The sequence below is a fragment of the Egretta garzetta genome, unplaced genomic scaffold (genome assembly GCF_000687185.1).
Source record: "Egretta garzetta isolate BGI_Z169 unplaced genomic scaffold, ASM68718v1 scaffold204, whole genome shotgun sequence".
In the NCBI taxonomy this organism is placed as follows: domain Eukaryota; kingdom Metazoa; phylum Chordata; class Aves; order Pelecaniformes; family Ardeidae; genus Egretta; species Egretta garzetta.
In genome coordinates, this window is record NW_009259424.1 from 3,062,868 (window position 1) to 3,084,015 (window position 21,148).

At 40.7% G+C, this 21,148-nt stretch overlaps 1 protein-coding gene across 1 annotated transcript in view; it reads right to left on the bottom strand.

Annotated features, from left to right (window-relative positions):
• Positions 1 to 21,148, bottom strand: part of ARID5B (AT-rich interaction domain 5B) — a 106,673-nt gene that overhangs the window by 17,491 nt on the left and 68,034 nt on the right. Inside the window, exons 3-6 of the mRNA XM_009637007.2 lie at positions 17,942 to 18,054; positions 11,326 to 11,530; positions 8,922 to 8,974; positions 1,160 to 1,257 (exon numbers count right to left, since the gene is read on the bottom strand). Coding sequence (XP_009635302.1) covers positions 1,160 to 1,257; positions 8,922 to 8,974; positions 11,326 to 11,530; positions 17,942 to 18,054 — 469 coding nt within the window. The remainder of the gene's footprint in view (positions 1 to 1,159; positions 1,258 to 8,921; positions 8,975 to 11,325; positions 11,531 to 17,941; positions 18,055 to 21,148) is intronic.

Genomic DNA, 21,148 nt, shown 5'->3' on the forward strand with positions numbered 1-21,148 from the left:
GGGCTTTAAAGATGGAGGGGAAGAGCGGAATACCCACAACCTGATGAGTCAATGACAACAATCTGTAACATTCGTCTGCAACGCAAAGGGAGGGAAAAGCCCCATCAGATGGGTGCAGCAACAGACTCAATTTGCTCTGCTGCTTGGCTCGATATCCAGAAAGCTTCTACCTCTAACTTTTCTAGCGGCATTACATGCAACTTCCTTGTGCACCCAAGTCCTTACGTTGGGAGACGTCTCCTGTAAATGAGGGTGACCAACCTCCCCCTCCATGAGGAGGGCAGCGCCTCCCTTGGAGTGACCAACGCGTGAGGCACTAAAAGAAGGTGAAACGCTGCCCACTGAGCACAGGCAAATGCCATCTCTTCCTTGTTTATGCCCAGGAACAAGAGATTGGACCTTCCTTATCTGAGCCTGAAATTGCAGAGCTTTTATTAACATCTGCTTGTCTAAGAAAAAAAAAGGGGGGAAAAAAAAGAAAAAAAGAGAAAAAAATTTAAAAAAAGAAAAAAAGAGTTGTTTCTAAAAATCACACCAAACCAAACCAACATGCCAGCTCCAGTATTTTATTCAATGCATGCTGGCTTGACAAGTTATTATCTACATGGGAAGAATGAGAAATCAACAGTTCTGACCAGCAACAATGGCTGCAGAGAGAGAGTGTTTGGCAGCAGCTCGCAGGCTGGGAGGAGGGAAGGAATGCAATGAAGAAGAGGAATACAACGCTCTGCATGACCTACAACATTAACAGCACCCTGCATTGTGGGCCACCCCATTATTTTGATCACAACCACAATTTGCTTAATTGGTATTCCTAAAAAATGACAGAAGACAAGTGTTTGCATCAATTAACTGTCGTTTCTTATTTTTCCTTGAGTACGTTTTGCTCAATTTTTCAGCTTCTTTAACCGGAAAGCTGTTGTAAAAATTAAGATATGTACCAAAGAAAAATCAGATGCTTGTTTTATTTATTTAGTCACTGGAGACACACACTCTGGTTAAATTACAATGGATTATCTGACTAAACTGCTGGGGGAATATTTACTATATCTTTAAGGAGCCTCTCTCTCTCTTTCTCTAATTCTTTATAAAACGCTTTGAAGGCTCTCCAAATTAATTTTTTCATTATTAAACAAGCATTTCAGATTTGTTATCTTACCTTTCATAATGTCTGCGAGTACATGTAGCAGCACTTGTGCTTCCAGGGTTACCACCTAATTCATCATAAATATGTTTCCATTGTCGACGGGCTGTTATCTGTAAAAATGGCAATGGAAAATTTAATCTCGCATCTTTACAGATTCTACAGCGTTTGAGTTCACAACAACAAATGCATGTGTGACACTTTCAGAACAGCATGTACTACAAGCACTATAAAAGCCCCAACAGAATATATAGAGTGCACAGAGCTTTGGGTGTATTTTTTTTTTTTTTTTTGTAAGTTAACACTATGTCTATTTTCTTTCTCTCTAAAATGGAGTGATCTGACTGATTCATTATCAAGTCACAAGCAATACGGCCTCACAAAAGAGAATCTCAATCAATATAGGGTCATTAACCATCAGAAGTTATGCAGACAAATCCCACGGTGAATTATGAAAATGAAGCTCAAACCATACTCAGCACAAATAATGATTACATAGTTATTTTAACTGAATTAGAGAAAATAAATCTGCTGCAAAACCCAAATCCACCACAGAATTCTGTAAATCCACAAAAGCATAGTCCGTAACTCTATATGTTACAAGCTGTTTATTTTTATCCATTTATGTCAGTAAAATATATACATCAAATAGTAACGAAATCTTAACATACTCCAATGTTAATATTTGAGCTATGTACTTTATTGGACCACGCTGATGAAAATAAACATCTTGTAACATATTGAGTTGCATACCATGGTTCTGCTTTTTTGTACAGAAATTAGGATTATACAGAATAACAGATGGAAGACCTGGCAAAAGAATTGTTTCTGAATACCACTTCATTATTTTAAATATTCCGCTGTATTTAAAACAGGAAGAAAAACAGGAATAGGACAAGCACAACAGATCACCCTCTTTTGCCTGCAGCTCATAAAGAAGGCCAGTGGAAAACTGTGGGGGCAATTTGGGGAGAATTTTGTCATTTTCTGTGGAATGCTGTGGATTTTAATATATTCAGCCCCAGAGGCTTCTTCAGAGTTACCCACAGAGCAGTCAATGGCATTTACTAAGGAGCTAAAGGCAGCAATCAGAACAAAACAAATATTACAACTTGCAATCTGAGGGCTGTAATTTTAATCTAAACAGAAGAGATAGCTACCATCATTAAATATTACAGGGTAAGAGGTGTTTATTTTTTGCTCAATATAAAAAAGAAAGTCCTTCCTTTGCAGAAATTATCCTCTGAAGCCAAAAGTATGGCTGGAGACTTATCATGTGATAACATTACAATTTCTTCAAGTTTACTGTTTCTGCAGTTCTCCTTAGAAAACATCAGCACCTCCAACTTGCTTTTAGTACCTGTACATAGTTTGCCCCTACAGATACTTGGAAAAAAAAAAAAAGGGGGAGTATCTTATCTTAAAACTCAATTTAAAGCAAAATAGACTGACTGCATTTACTAATTTTATTTTCTGTCTTCTGTAACCAACCCAAAGACCACAGGCACAAGAAAGAGACTGCAATTCAAGGATAAATTCTGCAGGAATTATTTAAATAAAAATCAAACACTCATCTGAGGAAAGGTTCATTTGAAGTCTATTTTGTTGAAGTTCTTATGCTGTCTCTTCCCTAGGCTACCCACACGTCTACCTATTAGTATTACTAAAGGTGTTGAAGAACTGGAGCCCTAATGAGCCATAAAGAACATCACCTCCTGAGAATATGAACGGATGCTCCTTCTGCAACCTGAAAGGTCAAAAAAGAGCTGGACCAAGTACCCTGCTGTGGAGGAATAGGAACGCCTGGATGGGAAGCTACGTCCGGTCCTGCCTCCCACATCTATTCCACCAGTCCTCTGCACAGGCAAAGGACAGAGGCATGGCCAGACCACCCTTGCCTTCTGGTAGCTCCCCAAAATGACTGCTGCAAATGGCTTTATATTAAATCAAGTCTCTGGCAGCCTCACAGACGCGGGGACCAAAGATGCACAAAGCCAAAGGGTCTGTGCTCTGGCCCGCTGGCAACCACAGTCTGGCTGGCTTGCAAAGTGATGGGCCAGGACCTGATGCTTTGGCCAAGTACAGAGTGCAGAAGGTATAAATGAAAGCAAAGGATTAGTCAGCAAGAGGACTACTGCAAGTCCCCTTTGAAACATCCTGATGTGACTAAGAAGCACGGTCTCCATTTTTAAAAGGAGCCCGAGTCTCATTAACTATGAGCTGAGTCGGGAGTCGATATACAGGCTGGAATATCAGTAAACACAACCATCTTTGAGGGGAAAAGGGAATCCCTTTGAAATAATTTTTGGTGTCTCTCTCCTCTAGGCTGTTTAGAATAATAGTATTTACACAAACATTTGCCCAGCTTTATCCAATTCTGCCTCTGCAATGGACCAGAACTCCTTGGCAATTAGCAGAGTTGTGCCCTCCCACGTACAGAGCTGAGTTTAAATTTGACGTTCCCTGAAACGATTGTTATTCTAACAAAGCCTGGGGTTGAGTTTTCCCCTGCTCTGGAAAGTTTAGTTTTTATGCTTAATAAACTTCAAAGGACTAAAGTAACTGATAAATTATATCCTTAAACAATCTGAACAAAATGCTGCACTGTGGAAACTTCACAGTTGTCACGCAGGGCAGCACTGCTCAAGATGGATGCTCGTGCTGGCCACATCCAAATCGGGGATGGTTTCTTCGCTCATACAAGTCCTTCCCAGCCTCCTCTGTGACGATGAACTTCCTGAGGAGCCAGGAAAGGGCAGAGCTTGGCAACGCTTTGCTTACGATTGCTGTTCCTACTAAAAATGCCTGCCTTGGCTGCTTTTACACAGTGGTTTTAACTCTGAAAGGGCTCATATGTAGGGCTTATATATTCCTGGTTAGTAACATGTCCATGACTGAGGCACAAGAAGAATAGAAAGGCAGATAACAAAAGGTATGAAAATGGTAAAGTATTTTAGTTTCCGGGGCAGAGAATTTCCCATAAACACCTAGGAGGAAAGTGGTTTTTTTAAGGGCACAGAGCTATAGTGGCGTAAGACAACTAAGAACCTGCAAAAGCTTTAACAAATGTCCTGAACACTTTCATTTCACACTTGTGATTAATTCAGCTTCAGTTTCCTGACATAAGTTGACCCGCACCAGTAGAAGACATACGGAAGACAAAGAACCTTTGCTGCTTTAGTGACGCAATTTGTTTTCCCCTACTCCTACCAGTATATACACCCCTCCCAGTGCCTGCCACATTTTGAAAAGTGCAGGATGCTCCAGGCTCACCCATTAATCAAGGCAATTGCAAGGGCCGGTCTCATCTCTGACAGCTTCTCATTCCAGTGCTGGCTTTAAAGTGGTCTTCTGGTTTGCAGACTCCTCCCACAATTTGCTCCAACCTAGAGCTTCACAATCCTAGAGATGGGCCCACTGGAAGCCGGGAGCTTTGAAAACCTCCATGACATCTTTCCCAATCAGCAGAATTTGGAGTTAAGCAAGAGACTGGTCCGCCCAGGGACCTCAGAGCAGATCTGATCTGGTTCCTGTAAGCCCAGTATTAGGCAGTGACTGGTACTCAAGAACAACCAAATAAAAGCAATGATCTTATCTATTAGAGGACTGTTTATATACATGCTTTTAATGGGGTCTTCTGCTTTGAGAAATCTTAAGGTCTTCTGCACTGCAATCCCAGCTCCCTTCCTCATGAAAAGGCTTCTTGCATATTTTCTGCTGCAAATCTAATGGGGGATTTTCTGGTCATGGTATGTGATGTTCACAACGCTCTTCAAAACAGAACTCTGGGTATTAACTCTGTATGAAACAAAACCAGGTAGCTTTGCATTCCACTGATATATCAGTTTCTTCAGGCCTGCCCAGGCGCAGGACTGCTGTACGTGTCAATCATTAATTTCTAAAAACTAAAGCACTTTATTGTTGCTTCCAGGAGGCAGCAGCTAAATGGGATCCCACGACCTTGGGCAAAATTTAAGCTGCTACACACTGAAGGTTAAGCTCCACCTAATTTTCTTTTAACCCTTTATCTTTCTAAGCCATCTCCAGGTAGAGTCCATTCAGCACCACAGCCTTCTGCAAACATGCCCAGGCATTCATTTTGTGTTGGCTCAACAGGAAAAATGCCACTTCGTGACATGCAAAGAACAACTCTTTAGAGAAGTCCTGGAAGTTTCCCATCTATGAGTATCTGCACCTTTCACTCACTTGACTTAGGGTGACTGAGAAAATTCCAGGCAATGGCTGTTAAATGCCACTGCAGCTGAGCCCCGCAGAATGTGACATTGTTTTGTATTTCATCCAGGGATTTGGGGACATTTTAAATCATTCATACTGTGAAGGTCTGCTACAGAGTGTGCTTTCCAATGCACTCTCCTATTATTAGTAACAAAGATGCTCATTTCATGTATCTTTGTTTAAGAGAAACATGATCCCACCAATTCCAAAGAGACAGCTTCATCTGTTAAGGACTTAAGCCAATTTGTACGGGTTGCTATTTTTATTAAGCCTGTATTATGTCCAACAAGAAGTACATGGGAGTGTGGTATTACACAGTTATAGATGACAACTAACTAAGAATTAGTAATCAAACAGATAATGGACAGAGGAGAAATGACCCTCACAAGTACTCGAACTGAAGAGCCCTTAAATATGACATATGACACACAGTCACGGCTTGACACTAACTCCATATCCCGTATGTATACGCTGTATGTACAGGTAATACTCTATGTCAAGCCTCACTGGATCCATTCCAGCCCCTGATAGATGGCAATAAAGGCAAGTCAGACTGATGGCTAAGTTAGTTCTTCTCTGCACCTCAAATCCAGTCCCTGGCTGTTCTCATTCACTTTTAGATCCTTAACCAGCAGGACTAGACTCAGAGGTCTTGCACTGTTCTGTGAATCTGGGCAGAAGCTGGAAAACACCGTACATTATCTCTGCTTGTTTCTCAAAGATGTTTTTAATGCACCATCGAAGCATCTGTACATGGACAAGGTGGACAGGGCAGGGGATGAAATTGAAAATGGGCTGACTATCATTGTTCTGCCAAATGTAAGGATGTAAAGTTTGCAACTGCTCTAACTGGGAAAGTTCTACACTTACTAGTAAAAAACTAGTTACCTGACCACTCTAAGTTCCCATCTGTGATTTTAACCAATCTTTTATTTGTTTCCTGTTCATAAAATGGCTGTCACATGCTGAAGCCAAATACCTACTTTTAAATACTCTTTTCTTTATGGTACTTCCAAGAGAAAAGACCCTCAACGCACAAACCAGAAACTTGTGAAATTTTAAAACAAGTCAAAGATGATGAAGCCCTTATAATGGACAAATGACTCATTCAAGTCAGATGGAAGGGTCCATATAGATAAATGCGTATTAATCAGGGTAGGTTCGAGAAGGCCTTTGCTCTGCACATGACTTCTCATCATCAGTAGATATTGGCACTGTGCGTGTGAGTGGTGAATTCTGGTCGTTTACTGAATTATGGCACTCATTCAAAATTCCTACATCTAAGCAGACCTGTCTAAGATTCTGGAACCGATACCAAGGTCCATGTCACCCCAGTCATCCACTGCCTTGCTGAAAAATGAACATGAATCAAACACAAAAGCCTCTCAGCGATGTTTGCCATGATAAAATATATACAAACAAATGCAGCTTGGCAAACTCAATGAATCTCAACTGGCCATAAAATAATAAAACCCAGGGTGTGCGCAGGTCAAAGTATTGCAACAGCTATTGGTTTAACATTCAGGGAATGTAAAAAGCAAAGGCAGATCCATAGTGAGGATGAGACCATTAACAGAAGAGAATGAGGTCAGGAAACCTCATGCTCCATGTACAACTTAAATTGCATCACAGCGGCCCTCCCAACCTCTGCTCTGCTGCAGAGTGCAGACACCACTCACATCATAAAAGCAGGATCAGGCCCATCACTTCAGCCGGTCACTCTCAAACCAAAGCTGGGCTCCCATGTATGTCAGAGGGTGTGAGCTATGCTTGCCTTGCCGTTTACTGACCAGTAAGCCATTGATTTGTTTCTTCTCTATGAAAAATAAGCACCACTGGTGAATTTTCATCAAGGGTGACAAACGCCCCTAAACAACAGAGAACTTCTGTTGCTGAGAAAAGGACAGGAGCTTTGAGACCAGGGTGGACTGATGCTACTCCGGATGACATTCTCACGTATATGATCCTTCCCCTCTGATCCTCTCACATTTCTGCTACCATTGGTAGCTCTGGCTCTCTGGCCTTGTGTTCACAAACTCAGCATCCTATTCCTGCTCTGCCCCTGCCACAGAGGTTCATCTTCTCCAGCATCTTGAAATCCATCCTTCTCCCTCTTATTCTGGCACTAAACCTCAGCCCTCTCCAGCAAGCCACCACTTTGGCACCCCTGCTTCTACTCTTGGTCCCTTCAGGCAGATCCGAAACGTTGCTGTGACCCTCGCCTGCCTCCCTGAGCACTCTGAACACGCCACTCGCCTTTCAGTCTCCCTCCCCGCCTTCCCTTCTGCTCTGGATCAAGTTCAAGATTTTAGCCCTCATTTTCATTGCACTTTACAACTCACAGCAATTACAGTTGGTTCACGATTGCTGTAAGTATCTATCTATGGTAGCTATTCATTCATACATACCCAGGAGCACACCTTGGCACACCCCTGTACACAAGCATGGTACGTGCTGATTAATGACAGATATAGAAACAATAAAAGCCAAATCAAGCATGTATTTTTGTTGAGAATGCTAGTTTTCATGTTTCACAAAATCCCAGCCACACCCACGCTAATCAGCCCGGGCCGCTGATGTACAGAACAATATGCTTTATTGTATGGAAGGAAACCAGTGAGTTTTATATTTTGGTTCAAACGACTTTCAGTTTCTCGATAGTGCATTTCTTCTTGTCATTTCTCTACAGCACAGATATGTCCCAGATTACTTCGTAAACAAAGCAAAAATAATTTCTTTCATCCAACTGCGGCAGGAACTGAACAACTTAATCTGATCATTGTGTGCAAAGAAAATATTTCCAATGACGACATCTTCCTATGTCAATTGGTTTTTATTACAGATGTCATCTCGATGTGCCATATTAATGCAGCTCTTTCTTCTCATTTCAAGATTTTAATCTGAGTTTGTTGCTCTAATATTTTATTGGTTCAAAATACATGCTGTAAAATCCATGGCCATCAAATTTTCCTGTGAGCTAAAAATAAACTGCTCTTGTCAGATATGGTTAGCTGATAAAAAGTGTCAGAGACTTTTCTGAATTACTCTGATAACTTCCTGTTTATGTGGCACTGACCCTTGTCTAATAAAGATCTTTTACACTTGGAATAAGAGAAGATACTGCAGCATACTATTCCTTAATGGACAATGCTGATTACTTTTGAAAGCCTTTAATACATTTCCCATATTAGACATGAACAGATGTCAGGGATGTTGCCAAGTGAAATTTCTTTTATGCAATCTTGGCTTGTTGTACAATAATAGCCCTTTCTCAACATGGGAAAAAATTACAGACCCAACTAATTTCCTTGACAGGGAAGAGTTACATATGTTTTCCACTTGTAGTTTTTACGACAAGTTTACAATTTTGCCAAACCTGGAACTAATTGGGACTGTTTCCAAAAACGGTCCAATAAACCCACAATGTGTACAGCTAGCCTAAAACGCAGCAAATGATTGTTTGCTTTTACATTTTTTTTTTTTTCTAACAGGGAAAAGTTAGATTGCACAATTATTTCATTTAAGTTACTTAAACACTTACTGTTTCATATCCTCCCAGTTTTTGAGCAGCTTGAAACATAGTCCAAAGGTTAACTGTTAGAGGGACAATAAGTATTTAGATAAGCATTGCATTAACCAACGTATTTCAAAGAAATGTAAATTAAACAGTTTTTAAAAAAAGAAAAATAGAGAAAAAAAAGCTCACAGCCCCTGAAAAAGCTCCTGTGAAACATTTTCCAAAGAAGTATTTACATAATCTGAAGAGTAAATATTAGCCCATACTATATATATTTTTAATTACATATAAGAGAACAGATTTAGATTCCTTAACAGGACTGGAAAAATACACTGAGACAAAGGTAATAGGCTCATTTGACTTTGCTGATAAGAGGCATGGTATAATGACTGTAGCATGTTTCCATAATTTTGATAATAAAAATTACTCATTGGGAAGAATGTTGCTTTTAATTATTTGTTTAATACTGATTTCATTAGCAAGCAGCCATGAGCCACACACTGGCTCACAGAGACAGCCTATTGATTAAACAACAATACCCAATATTTACTGCAGCTCAGATAATGGCCCCCATAATCAATAAACAATAAGCTGCGTTCTAACGGGTCCTGTGCGAATGAACCCAGGAGGAGGACAAATGAAAAATACCATAATAATTACGGTATGAGTGGTTGTGCCATGCCCACGGCTGTAGGGTGGGAGGAACAGAGGCAACTCAATTCAAAGGATGCATTGGGAGATGCTTGTTACTTCCAGCAGAACTCCTCCCCTCTCATGTCCTTCTCATCTGGCCCGCTGTCCTATGGGGCCACTGCTTGCTGCTGGTGTCTCTATTTTATTTTAATTTTTATTTTATCTTACTTTAATTACTAGAAGAAAACCTGATGTCCTAGCTCAATGAGAGGTGTATGCACTATTCCACCAACGAACAGTGATTCCCCACAGACATACTACAAATACTTCAGGCCAGACTCAGCAATAACGCTGTGGACCACAGAGGACGGGATCTCTTCCTCCGCGGGGGGATGCTCTGTTGTAGTGTACATAACTGCTTTTCCCACTAACCTATTTATATTGGCAATGTTTGCACAAGTCTTGCTGGACAAACAGAAAGCCCCATCCTGCAAACATTTCTGCTCTTCTCAGCATACTTACTCTTGGCATTTAAGTATTTGCCGGATCAGGCCCTTACTTTATAATGAATGTCAGGCAACTTTCAGTGTATTTCAGCTAAATGTTAGCAGAGGGCCCTAGCCCCGGTGGGGAATTTTGGATATAATACTGGAGCTTGTCTTTCAACCCCACCCTGTCCCCATGCTTGGGGGAGTGCAGAATAAAATAAGGGGGGGAAAAAAAAAATCCTCTCTTCAACACAAAACATTCTGAAAGCCTCATTGAACCCTGTACTGTTTCAAAGCTATCAAGAGCTTTGCTTAGGCCTTGATTTAATCTGAATCAATGCATAATGCAACGAAGCTGTTCATAGTACATTAATTTTACTTCCATTTCAAGCAGCCAGTTTTCAGACAAACACTGTAATCATTTGGAGTTATATAAGTTTATAATGGCTGCTGGAGGCCTGTTGCAATCAGTGCCAATTGCTATTAGGTATGTAAATTGTTATGTAAAACACACAGGTTTGACATTCTTCATCAAAATAACACATGGTTTTAATCTGGGAGATAAATTAGAGTAAATAATATTTCAATCCACGGAGTTCTCCCTTTAAGGAAATAAAGCATCATTCAATCTATAGATAAGGAGGAAAAATACCCCCATTTACAGCTTTTGTTGGAAACTCTGAAAGATCTACGTTGTGCTGCAATATTTATGTAAAATTTAGTTACAACTGTATCTTCTCGACCTACAATTGCTTTACAGATTGTGGCACTACAAACTGTACATGCCAAAGCAATTCTAAACATTGCATTCTGTATTAAACAGATACAGTCTGGTTTTATATTCTCCAAAGTCAGTAATTTATTAACTATAAACACATTTTGGGGCTTAAAAATGTGATCCCTTTTGTGCCTTTCTTGACCACCTTTAAATGTCTTCCTTTAATATTTATCCTTTCATAAAGAACATCTGGGCACAATAAAGATACGTCATATTATTAACTCAGAAGAAAGGCATTACAGACGCTGCAGATTTACAAAACAGAAAACTAGAGAGTTTTCAACATGCCTATTTCTAGTCATAATCAGTGGATTTAAACCTATAAATATCCAGCAGCAACTACCCCAGAAGGAAGAGATGCAAATCTAGGCATAAGACAGTGAAATGCCTGGACTGGAAAATGTGTAGATATAAACATGGTCCCCCCCATCCATAAGGCTTTAAAACAGGCTTCATGTGCAAATGCTTTCTCCAGAGAAGCCAAACCATTCTAAAATGTCAACAAGAAAGTGAGAAAAAGGATACTTACTCTGCTTAAAACCTAAATAGGGTATTCGTTCAATTGGTGTTTTCCTTTCTTTCATATATTTATAAAGAGCCACAAGGAAAGCCTGCTCATCAGCTCTGCATTCTTCACCTACGGCAATCTTTGATTTATCCTCACTTGAGCCTTTTTTACAGTTGCTGTTGTTACTCTTGGGTTTGGGCAAAGCTGACTTAGCCTCACATTTTACCTGGGAAAAGAAAAGATGTCACATCAGATCTGGGTAACCTTTAATTTTCACTTAAGGAATAAATACCCTCTCCTAGCAGAATGGGTTGTTGGAAAAATGAAGGCCAAACCATGCAACTGTGTTTGAGGGGAAACAAAGGAAGCTATTTATAGAGCTAAATGTCTTGTTCTGAATCTTAGTCACAATATTTTTAAATAGCCACATCTTTAAATCATTATAACGCATTGGTAATGCTCTCCAGATCTGCATTTTTATGACTATACATTGCTATGTCACAGACAGCTCCCATCTCTCACATACACTTGCCATTAGCAAGTCTAATAATAACCTTCATTCCAGGATTGACACTGAGCACTGTCAACTCCCATAGACAACCCTTGGAGCTGAGGGTGCTCAGCCCCCTCCAGGAATGCTCAGCAGCCAGCTCTGAAACGACACATTTTTCTCTCCTTTGGCCCACCAAAACAGATGAAAACCTTAGCAAGCCTTAACCAGGCTGAGCTCTCAGCACACGAGTGGAGGTTCTGCTGTAGCATGGACTTAAGTCAAGAGGGTTTGGGCATCTGCTTAAACTTAAGCACAGCCCTAAGTATTTAACAGAAGGGAGAGGCTGGTAGCTGGAGCCTTTCCTGGTAGACACCAGCAGCCCCAATGCACATGAGTCCCAGAGCTTCAGGTCTCCCACTGGCCTCCCTGGCAGACACGTGCCAGTCAGGAAGTCAACAAATTGGAACCACTTTACCTCTCATCAGTATTCAAACACGGGAAAAAATATCCAGTGAGACTGGCTTACTTGTGCAGGCCTCCTGAAAGTAATCCTCTCACTGAATCAAGCAAATTACAACTCAAGCGTTCCCATAATTTACGTATACAAAAAACAAAAGAGTGGAACCTTGCAAACTGATGTTTAAAAGCTCTCCATGACCAAGATGGGACTGATGCATTCCCAGTGAAATACTGGCAGTCCTCTGATACAAAGTAGTGGAGATGGTTACGTGCATGTCAGATTTGCACTGTCCCTTCAACACTTTTGAGGGCTGTGAGGAGCCTTCTGGCAGCTCCATACCCCATCCAAGACACATCCTTTGTGTTCCCAGAGGAGATTTTAAGGGCCAGTATTTGGTATTTTAGGAGGACAGCAGAAGAGAGCTGGGTATCTCGCTGAATAGGAAGGCAGGAGCTCTTGGTCAAGTGAGCCATTGACTCTCCTTCACTCTCCCCACTTCTAAACCAGATGCTTCCTGGGCACTTGTTGACATTTTGGAAGTAAATGCCATGAAGAGCATTACCATAAGTGCTTGTAAACAAACAAACATCTCACCTCACCCTGTGTTCAGGCTCAGGGAAAGCAAAATCTTTTACACTCCTTCAGGGTATTAACTTTGCAGAAAGCACTGACTTAAGATCAGCTGGACAAAGCAACTCTAGCTCCTAACCAGAGGGGAGAAGCGGCCGCAATTCTCCAAGGTAATTGATGCTGCTGAAAAATCTCCCCGTTGGACACTGCAGGGTAGAGGCTCGCTCCTCCCAGGCAATGCAGCACGGACTGGGAGATGGGCTTCCTATGGGATTTTTCTTGATCAGTTACTGCCGAAGTACGTCTGCTGTACTGCTTGACATCCTCTGGTTGCATGGTTCAAAGAGATACTGTCTTCCTACAGCACAAGACACCGTGCTTTGCCTTTTAGTAATAGATATGCTCGTTGATTAAACTTCTGTAAAGATCCTGGGTTTCATCCAAAAGTCAATGGAGCTAATGGGATTTTTTTCCTATTAAATGAACTTCGGATTTCCTCACCCACTTCTCAGTTCAGAGCTGTAATCCCTTGACTTTTTTACTTGGCTCCTCACAAAATTATTTAACAGCTTCCCCTTACAGAGTTTAGATTACACTGTCATAGTTTTCAATGCTATACCAAAGACCGGGTTAGCACTCCCAACATGAACCCATGATTTCAATAAATTTAGGATTTTTAATTTGAGCTGCAAATTTGTTGCAAGCTAAAACTTGGAACAAATTCACTGGACCTGGGAACAGTTTTTCAGTTTTGTCACCCACTTGCTAGGTAATGTCAATCAATCAATCTTTTTAATGGATTTTCTTTTTCAAGCCGGGTAATTCAGAACTATATTTGCAAAGACAGCCTGGGCACGAAATCAAAGCTCAGTGCTATGCAAGCAAACTAACGGCAAGGGATGTTACTCCCAAGGAGACAAAAGGAAACAAAGAAAATAACATGAAAAAAGCCACCGTGAGTGAGAAAACCCCGTGTAACACACAACCTCCTTCTCTCCAGTGTACAGAGGAGTGAGGTCAAAGTGTCTGTGGAACTCAAAGGTGCCAAAATGCAGCGGATGGACTCCAAGCAGTGTCAGGTTCAATGAAGCTTTGACAAAGGCCGCAGTGCTTCATCTGCACAGCGTTCGAGGCACAAGCTTCACTTCTGGAACCTCCCCACCGTCTGACAGGAGATATGGATGAATGCCATGACCGATGATTAACAGAAACCAAAAGGGCCAAATGCCATTCTGAGTAACATCAGTGTAAATCTGGCATAAATGTATCGAAGTCAGTGAGAGCGATGCCAAATTTGTATCAGGCACCACAAACTGACCTTCCCTCTCAAAACACGATTTTGAATCTTCCTAGAAGGCAAAGATCTGGAAGAAGGTCCTGAACATGGAGCTCTACTTGGCTCTGTTCTCTTTTCTGGTCTGCTCAGAACAACTCTGTTATTAAGGGAGAGTTCCATTTCCACAGGAGGAATTAGAACTCTTTCATTGTTGCCTCAGTGTGAGTAGGACCTCCAAAATGAAACTGGGGGTTAAGGCCCAGATAGGGAACCCTGCGCTGCAGTGTGGATACGCTGGGGGTGCACCGAGATGGGCTCTGGGAACATCTGACCACCTCCTGCTCTGTCTTCCATCAGAGGTGTATGATCCTTGATCTGTTACCAAATGGCTGGTGAACACTCATGGGTACACCACTCGTGTGTTGTCTTCTCCTGCCAGAGGTCACACACAACACAGACCACTACAGACCTGCATTTTAGAGTTTCAATCAGATAATGGCTGAGCTGCTTAGAATAAATCTCCAGGTCTGAGAGCATGCCAGGCCACCTGTGGCCACAGGAAAAGCATATCCTAGCAACTTTTAAACTAATTTCCCAGATCTTGCTGTACAAATGAAGTGAGAGATTTACTTTAGCATTTGCAGTAGGAGATGTAATGAGTAGATTCATTTGGGGACAATTTCCATGTTTAACAAGTTAATCCTTTCAGGTCTTTGAAATGGTCAGATCAGCCAGTTTTAAAAAAGTCTTACAGTGTATTTCTGTACACTTTGAATGGGAACGCTCTTTGGGAGCACAAAGCAGGTACAATGAGGGTCACGCTGGAGTCTGCAAGTCCCAAAACCCTGTCCGGCAATGATGACATGTGACGTATGAAAGCCTCCAGAGTCCTGGGAGTGTTTGGAGAGAAGAGCTAGATACACGTCTCTCCAGGAGAGCTGATCCTGCCTCAGTAGATGGCCTTGTATTCTTGCGATTTTTACATGCCCAGTCTGGGAGGCAACTCCCCTGGGATCTTCCTCGAGATGTTCTAAAATGGATGCAGTAAGCAGCAAGGAGATCAAAAGCAAGAAGTGGTACAAGAAAGCCCCACTTCCCCTGGCAGCACCCGCAGGTCCAGGACCACATTGTCTGTCCCGCTATCACTCTATTTTTAACAAGCCACCTCCACTGTAATTTACTCAGAGCTGCTCCTACCCAACCAAATGCTCTTCTGTGTCAGGTAACAGCAAAAGCCTACAGAACAATCTGCTGATGGTTCAAGGTAAACGTGCTTAATGAGAACTAAGCTATAAGAAGGTACAAAGCTTTCTAGTCATCGGCAGCTGTGAACATAAAATTCAGCAAGTCATTACAACCACGTAGATTGCATTGGTCTTGACAGGCTCAAACCCACAGTCTTCAGAATGCCACTTCTACCATTTCCCAACCCAAACTGTACAGCCACTGCACCTCTGTCAGAGCCATCGCCCCGCCACCCGAGAAATGAGGCTGCTGTCAGACACTGGGTGCCATGATCTGAGGATGAAAGCAGCACGACTTCTGGTCAAAAGGGATTTTAGCTGGAACAGGAATACAGCCAGGACCGCTGCCAAAATGTTTCAGCATCTCACACAAGTGGATTTGTCCCGTTTACACTAGCAGTGTTCAACTCTGCTCTCCACGGACCCACTGTCAGCGTTAGTTGGAGACAGGACACGCACAGAGGAGGAACACTGATGGTGAAGCCCAAGATGCAGCCTAAGATGATGACTTAACCTCCCCCAAGTGTTCCCAACAATGAGAAGACAGTAGGTGGATCTCCATCCCCCCTTCCCCAAATACATTTCCCCTCCTTCCCCAGAACCCCATAGGCAGGGTCTGTATAAAGTGCAGTACGTCTGCTGCAGAGGGTTTCTGGTTCACTGTCCCTCTATTAAAGTATATCCACAGCCCTGAGACACAGATTGATGTGAAGAGCCACAGTGAAGGCAGTGTGACTACATGCAAGGACATTATATCATGAGCATGTCTATTATTTATAATGAAATTAAGCTGGCCAAGATAATTAATGCTATTAATATCTGCACAATGATGAGCGCAGTATGACTAGATAAATAGGCGGAATTACTTCTTATCTGAAATATCCTCCCATTTGACTAGTAGGGTGAACCCAAATATAAACAGAGAGGATAAACAATTTGGTATGAAGTGTTACTGTTGTTTTTAATTATCTAATACCTATATATCAGGTGCTGAAGAGGCAGAACTACTTGTGCTACAGTCCAGGGTGCTTTGACAACACGGTCCATGCTGCAGTTTGCGGGTAATATTTTAACATGAAAAACAGCTTGGGGGAAGGAGGAATTGAGGCAAATTGAGACATTTTCACACCGCGGATTTTGCACATTCTTCCACAGAGCAAAAACATTCAGGCAAACTCTATAGTATCTGGCAGGACCCCGCAACTCGACACACCAGGCTCCATCGCCTTTTACCATGCCTGTCTAACACGATAGTACAGACTCCAACTGAGCACAATAGGGCACAAAAAGAAGAGAAACAGTGACTTAAGGGCAGAGCTTCATCATGAACTTCAGCCTCTTTCATCGTCATCAACAGAAGGCACAATTTTAACCGAACTCCTAGGGAGGAGGAGGAGGTGGAATTTAATTTGCCTTCCTATGAGAAACTGAGAGCAGAACACTTCCACTTGACCTCTTTAACCTCCTAATCTCCCAGGACATTCACTGCATACAACAATACCAAAGTAAATGGATCTATAGATTCACTGTATTTCCTAAAGAGATGGTCACAACAATGGAAGCATTTTTCAGATACACATCCATCTAATTTACTGAAACAATGGATTTGGGAGGAGTTGGCCTAAAAATTCAGCCTATGCAAACCTGTTTAGCTCAAAAGTATCACAGTGACAAAGTTCTGCCTCAGATAAAAATCTACAAGTATTGCTCTAAGTAATTTTCCGTCTTTGCGTCTTACAGTTTCAAATTAAATCATCTTGAAAGGAGCCATTTGTGCTGCTTTTTTTTTTTTTAAAGAGAAACCCAAATTCCTATTTAAAACCACAGACAACATAGAAAATAGGATTAAAATTACATTACAGAAACTCTATTTTTAAATATTTTAAGGAAAAGACACAAACCCATAAATATCTAAAAGATTAAGTCTATAAACACAAATCAATGATCCAATTTTTACTTGCAGTATGGGCTAAGCACTGCAGCACATACAGAAGACTCTGTAAAAGCATGCTCTATTCAACAAACCCTGGAACATGCAGCTCAGCACTAAGTATTAAAGAAACAGCCCAGATTTTTTTTTTTTTTAAGCTTTCTGCCTTTATCTTTTTTTTTTTTTTTCAAATTTAAAAAAAGTTGAGATCTTAACATCAGGGTAGTGTCGTTTGTGTGTGCTTCTTAGAAACCATTACTGAAGCGGCTCTTGTTTCATAGTCTGTTTATCTTCAAACTTATATTTAGAAGTACATTGTAACAGGGTGAGCTGCTCCCTGGTTTATTTTTAATTCGAAGATACTGTCACAAACTATGTTTGTGTGTCACAGAATGTGAAAACTAACACTAGATGCCAAGAAAGCTTAAGCACTACCAGTTACCAACAAGCTGAGAGCATTAGGTTGTTAGGTGATTATAGTTGCTGGTAACTTTGAACACCGACATGAATTAAAGTGAAGAATAAAACTATTGAAAAAAATTGCATTTATCTCCCCAACAAAATAAGTTACGTTCTAAACTTGAAACAGCATGCTGGAAAACAAAGGCAGAGCTGTACCTAAAAAAGAAGAGTGTACTGAAAAGAGTATTATTAAGTGATTTACCTTGGCAACAGCTTTGCTTTCAGAATTATTGTTGGAATCCTTAATGCCATTTAATGAATCTCTTCTCTGTGGGCAAGGCTTCTTTTTGCGCGGTCGGCCTTTAAGATTTGGCGCTGAAAATTAATGGAGAACAATTTGAACACATTGTCTTATACTGGATTCGTAACAGCTGAAAGCATAATAAATAATTCCACTACAATCAGTCACAGAAATGTACACATCTGTCTACAGTAAATGCTTATTACGAGATTCCCATCCTCCACGGGTTACATCTTGACACACTATACGTTTCTATAGAATATCCCCCAAGGCTAATCTATTCTACTTTCACATAACTAATTAATATGAAGTCAAACACTGGTCTCTGAAGGACTTGGAGAGAAAGCACAAATGTTTCTCCATGGTACGAAAAAGAACAAAATAGAATATTAATAGGCAACTTTGCATTAATCAGCCTGCTGCATTTATTATTGCTAATCTTCGAGTAAGAGTACTAACTACTATTTTCAACTTTGGGAAACATCTGGTTTTGGAAACGTTCTGAAATATTGAAATTCCTTACAGCTCCAAGAAATGTTTATATATCCTGTCATTCTTGTCAAAGTTCTAAAAAAATAAAAAATAAAAAAATAAATAAATAAAAAAATTACCCCCGAGTCCTGAAATGGATCAAAAAACCCCTTAACAACTAGTTCTGGAAGCTGACAAGTACTGAAATAAGTGATTGTTTCATAAGGGTTACATACCACACATATAAATTAACATGAATCACTTTCAGTTTTGTCCAATTCTTAAGATAAAACAGCTCTGAAATAACACAGTGACTAAATCCTAACCGTGCTGAGCCATATGTAGAATGGGATATGGATCATCATAAAAAATATCAGACTCATCTTTCAATAGCAGTATTACAATATAAATTATGATCACATACAGAAATAATAGATGAAGCAGATGTTTGCTCGTTATTACGTGTCCTGCCTGCTTTCAGATTTAAAAAATCAGCCTCCGACTACTATGGCAACATTTAAAATGATAAACAATCATTAATTAATGACTGTACCGAAGAAGATAATTTCCTTTAAACCTTTAATTTCTAGGTAACCATTGTTTTCATTACTTAAAGGGATGATTAGAACAATGTCAGAAATCTAACCACCACAAACCTCTTGAGTGCCTTCTAATTGTTTCTAATCTTACATTTGTCACACAGTACGCCAGTGGTTTCAGGACATTTTACATTTTAATTAGTTTGCAAACACAATAAAGGGTGCTAATTTGATTTTATAGTTTGAGTAACAGTGTCATATTTGGTCTGTTCAGAGAAAAAGAAAAGCTGTGGGTTTAAATCCAAAAGTAAAAAAGACACATCCTTTTTCTTCCCCCAGCACTGGCACGTGGTAAAAACTTATATATATACACATATAGGCATGTGCATATGTGTGTAAGTCCGTATTTGTGTCTATATAAAAATGTTTACCTCCCTATAGAAATATCTCCATCTATCTCCAGTGAAGCCCATTCTGCTTATTGAAAAGTACTGCAGAAAGCAATTCTGAAACTGTCATCTGAGGCTAACATGCAAAATCAAACAAAGAGAGAAAGAAATTATTACCCATTCCAGTCGACAAACATCTGCCTGATTTATATCTGTACTCATGAATGCTACAGCATGTGACTGCACACTACGTCGCTGGAAGTCTCGACTTGGTGTGGATGTCAGTCTTACACAAAATGAACACTAAGAGTATTTGCTCCGTGCTTACAAATCCCCTCCCCCAGCCGCTCCATTACTCATATAAACAGAGATGAGCGACTCGGCGGGAGCGTGGGATGAGCTCTGAGGACTCCAGCGCCGGCTGCCAGACTGCCAGCCCCGGCCACGCCGCCCTGCCTTATTTATAAACCCCGCTCATCCCTCTGCCTTTGATGTCTTCCCGATGCCTGCTTTTTTTTCCATATGACCTGCATGGGATGGAGAGATCCTTGACTGTGGTTAGCCCCAGCAGCCGCACCTTCTTTAAAAACGTACTGAAAAAAATAGAAACGGTCCCTCAGTTTACTACACCCTGGCACACACGTTAAAATGGTAACCTTTGAATGAATGGATCCCCCAACCCGGTCCGGCCAACAGCCAGAGAGAGATGTGGTTCAGCTAGGATCACGTACACTTGCATGCAAATTACTTTTTCGTTTTTTTTTTTAAATAAAGAAAGAAACTAGTTCAAGGCTCAATGTTTTCCAAACATACTTCTTATCCTGAGTTTTGGCACTGTACTTTCTATCACACTATAAAGCACTCCTAATGTTTTGCTAAAAGCTTTAAAAGCAAGAGGGCATTTGTTCCTAAATTCCAGGTATATTGAGCTTGCATATAAACACTGTTTGAATTGGAGCCTTCCACGGCAGAACTGGCACAAACCCACTACGAAATGGGGTATTTGCATTCTCCCTGTGGCTCAGGAGCTGCAGCCGGGAAGGTCTGTCTGCAGCACACACGAGGACCGTCCCACACGCGGCACCATACGACTGTAAATCACTTTAAGCCATTCCAGATCAGACGCACAATTAACAAGTAAGTAGCAATAGGAATTAATACCAGAAGAGAAGGCCCTTGCCTCTAGTATCTACTCTGTAAAAGAAAACGTTTGAAATAGTTTCAGTCACGCTTGAAACAAAGCCATTAACATTTGCTCCCTAAATCATTACAAATAAATGCATTATTCGAAGATTATTTATATTTCAGCTATATCCATTTTGTTCTCGTGAGCTAGGAAATATGACTAGGACCGAAGGAATAATTTACAAGTCACATACTTGTTTTGATTTTTTTTCATTTTGTTTCATTTATGACATATTCATGAGCACACTGAAGTTCTCTTGAATTTGTTATTCATAATTATTTTAAAGCAATTTTACAAACACGTTGTGGCTTAGTCCCAGTCAGTTTTCCTGATGACATTGGATGTTCAGTCTAACCTGAGAATATCTGAAACAATTCAATTTCTTCATGTTTGTGCATATGGCTTTCAAATTCATTTTCTGAAAGCATTTGTGGCAGTAAGACCTGATAACTTGTACATTGCCAGAAGGTGAGAACATAAGCAAAGCAAATTAAAGTAACAAATTGAATAAATAAGTACAGAAAAATGTTTGCATTTATTTGCCACCTCTTTAGTCTAAGTGCCTGAAACAGGAGTACGAGAG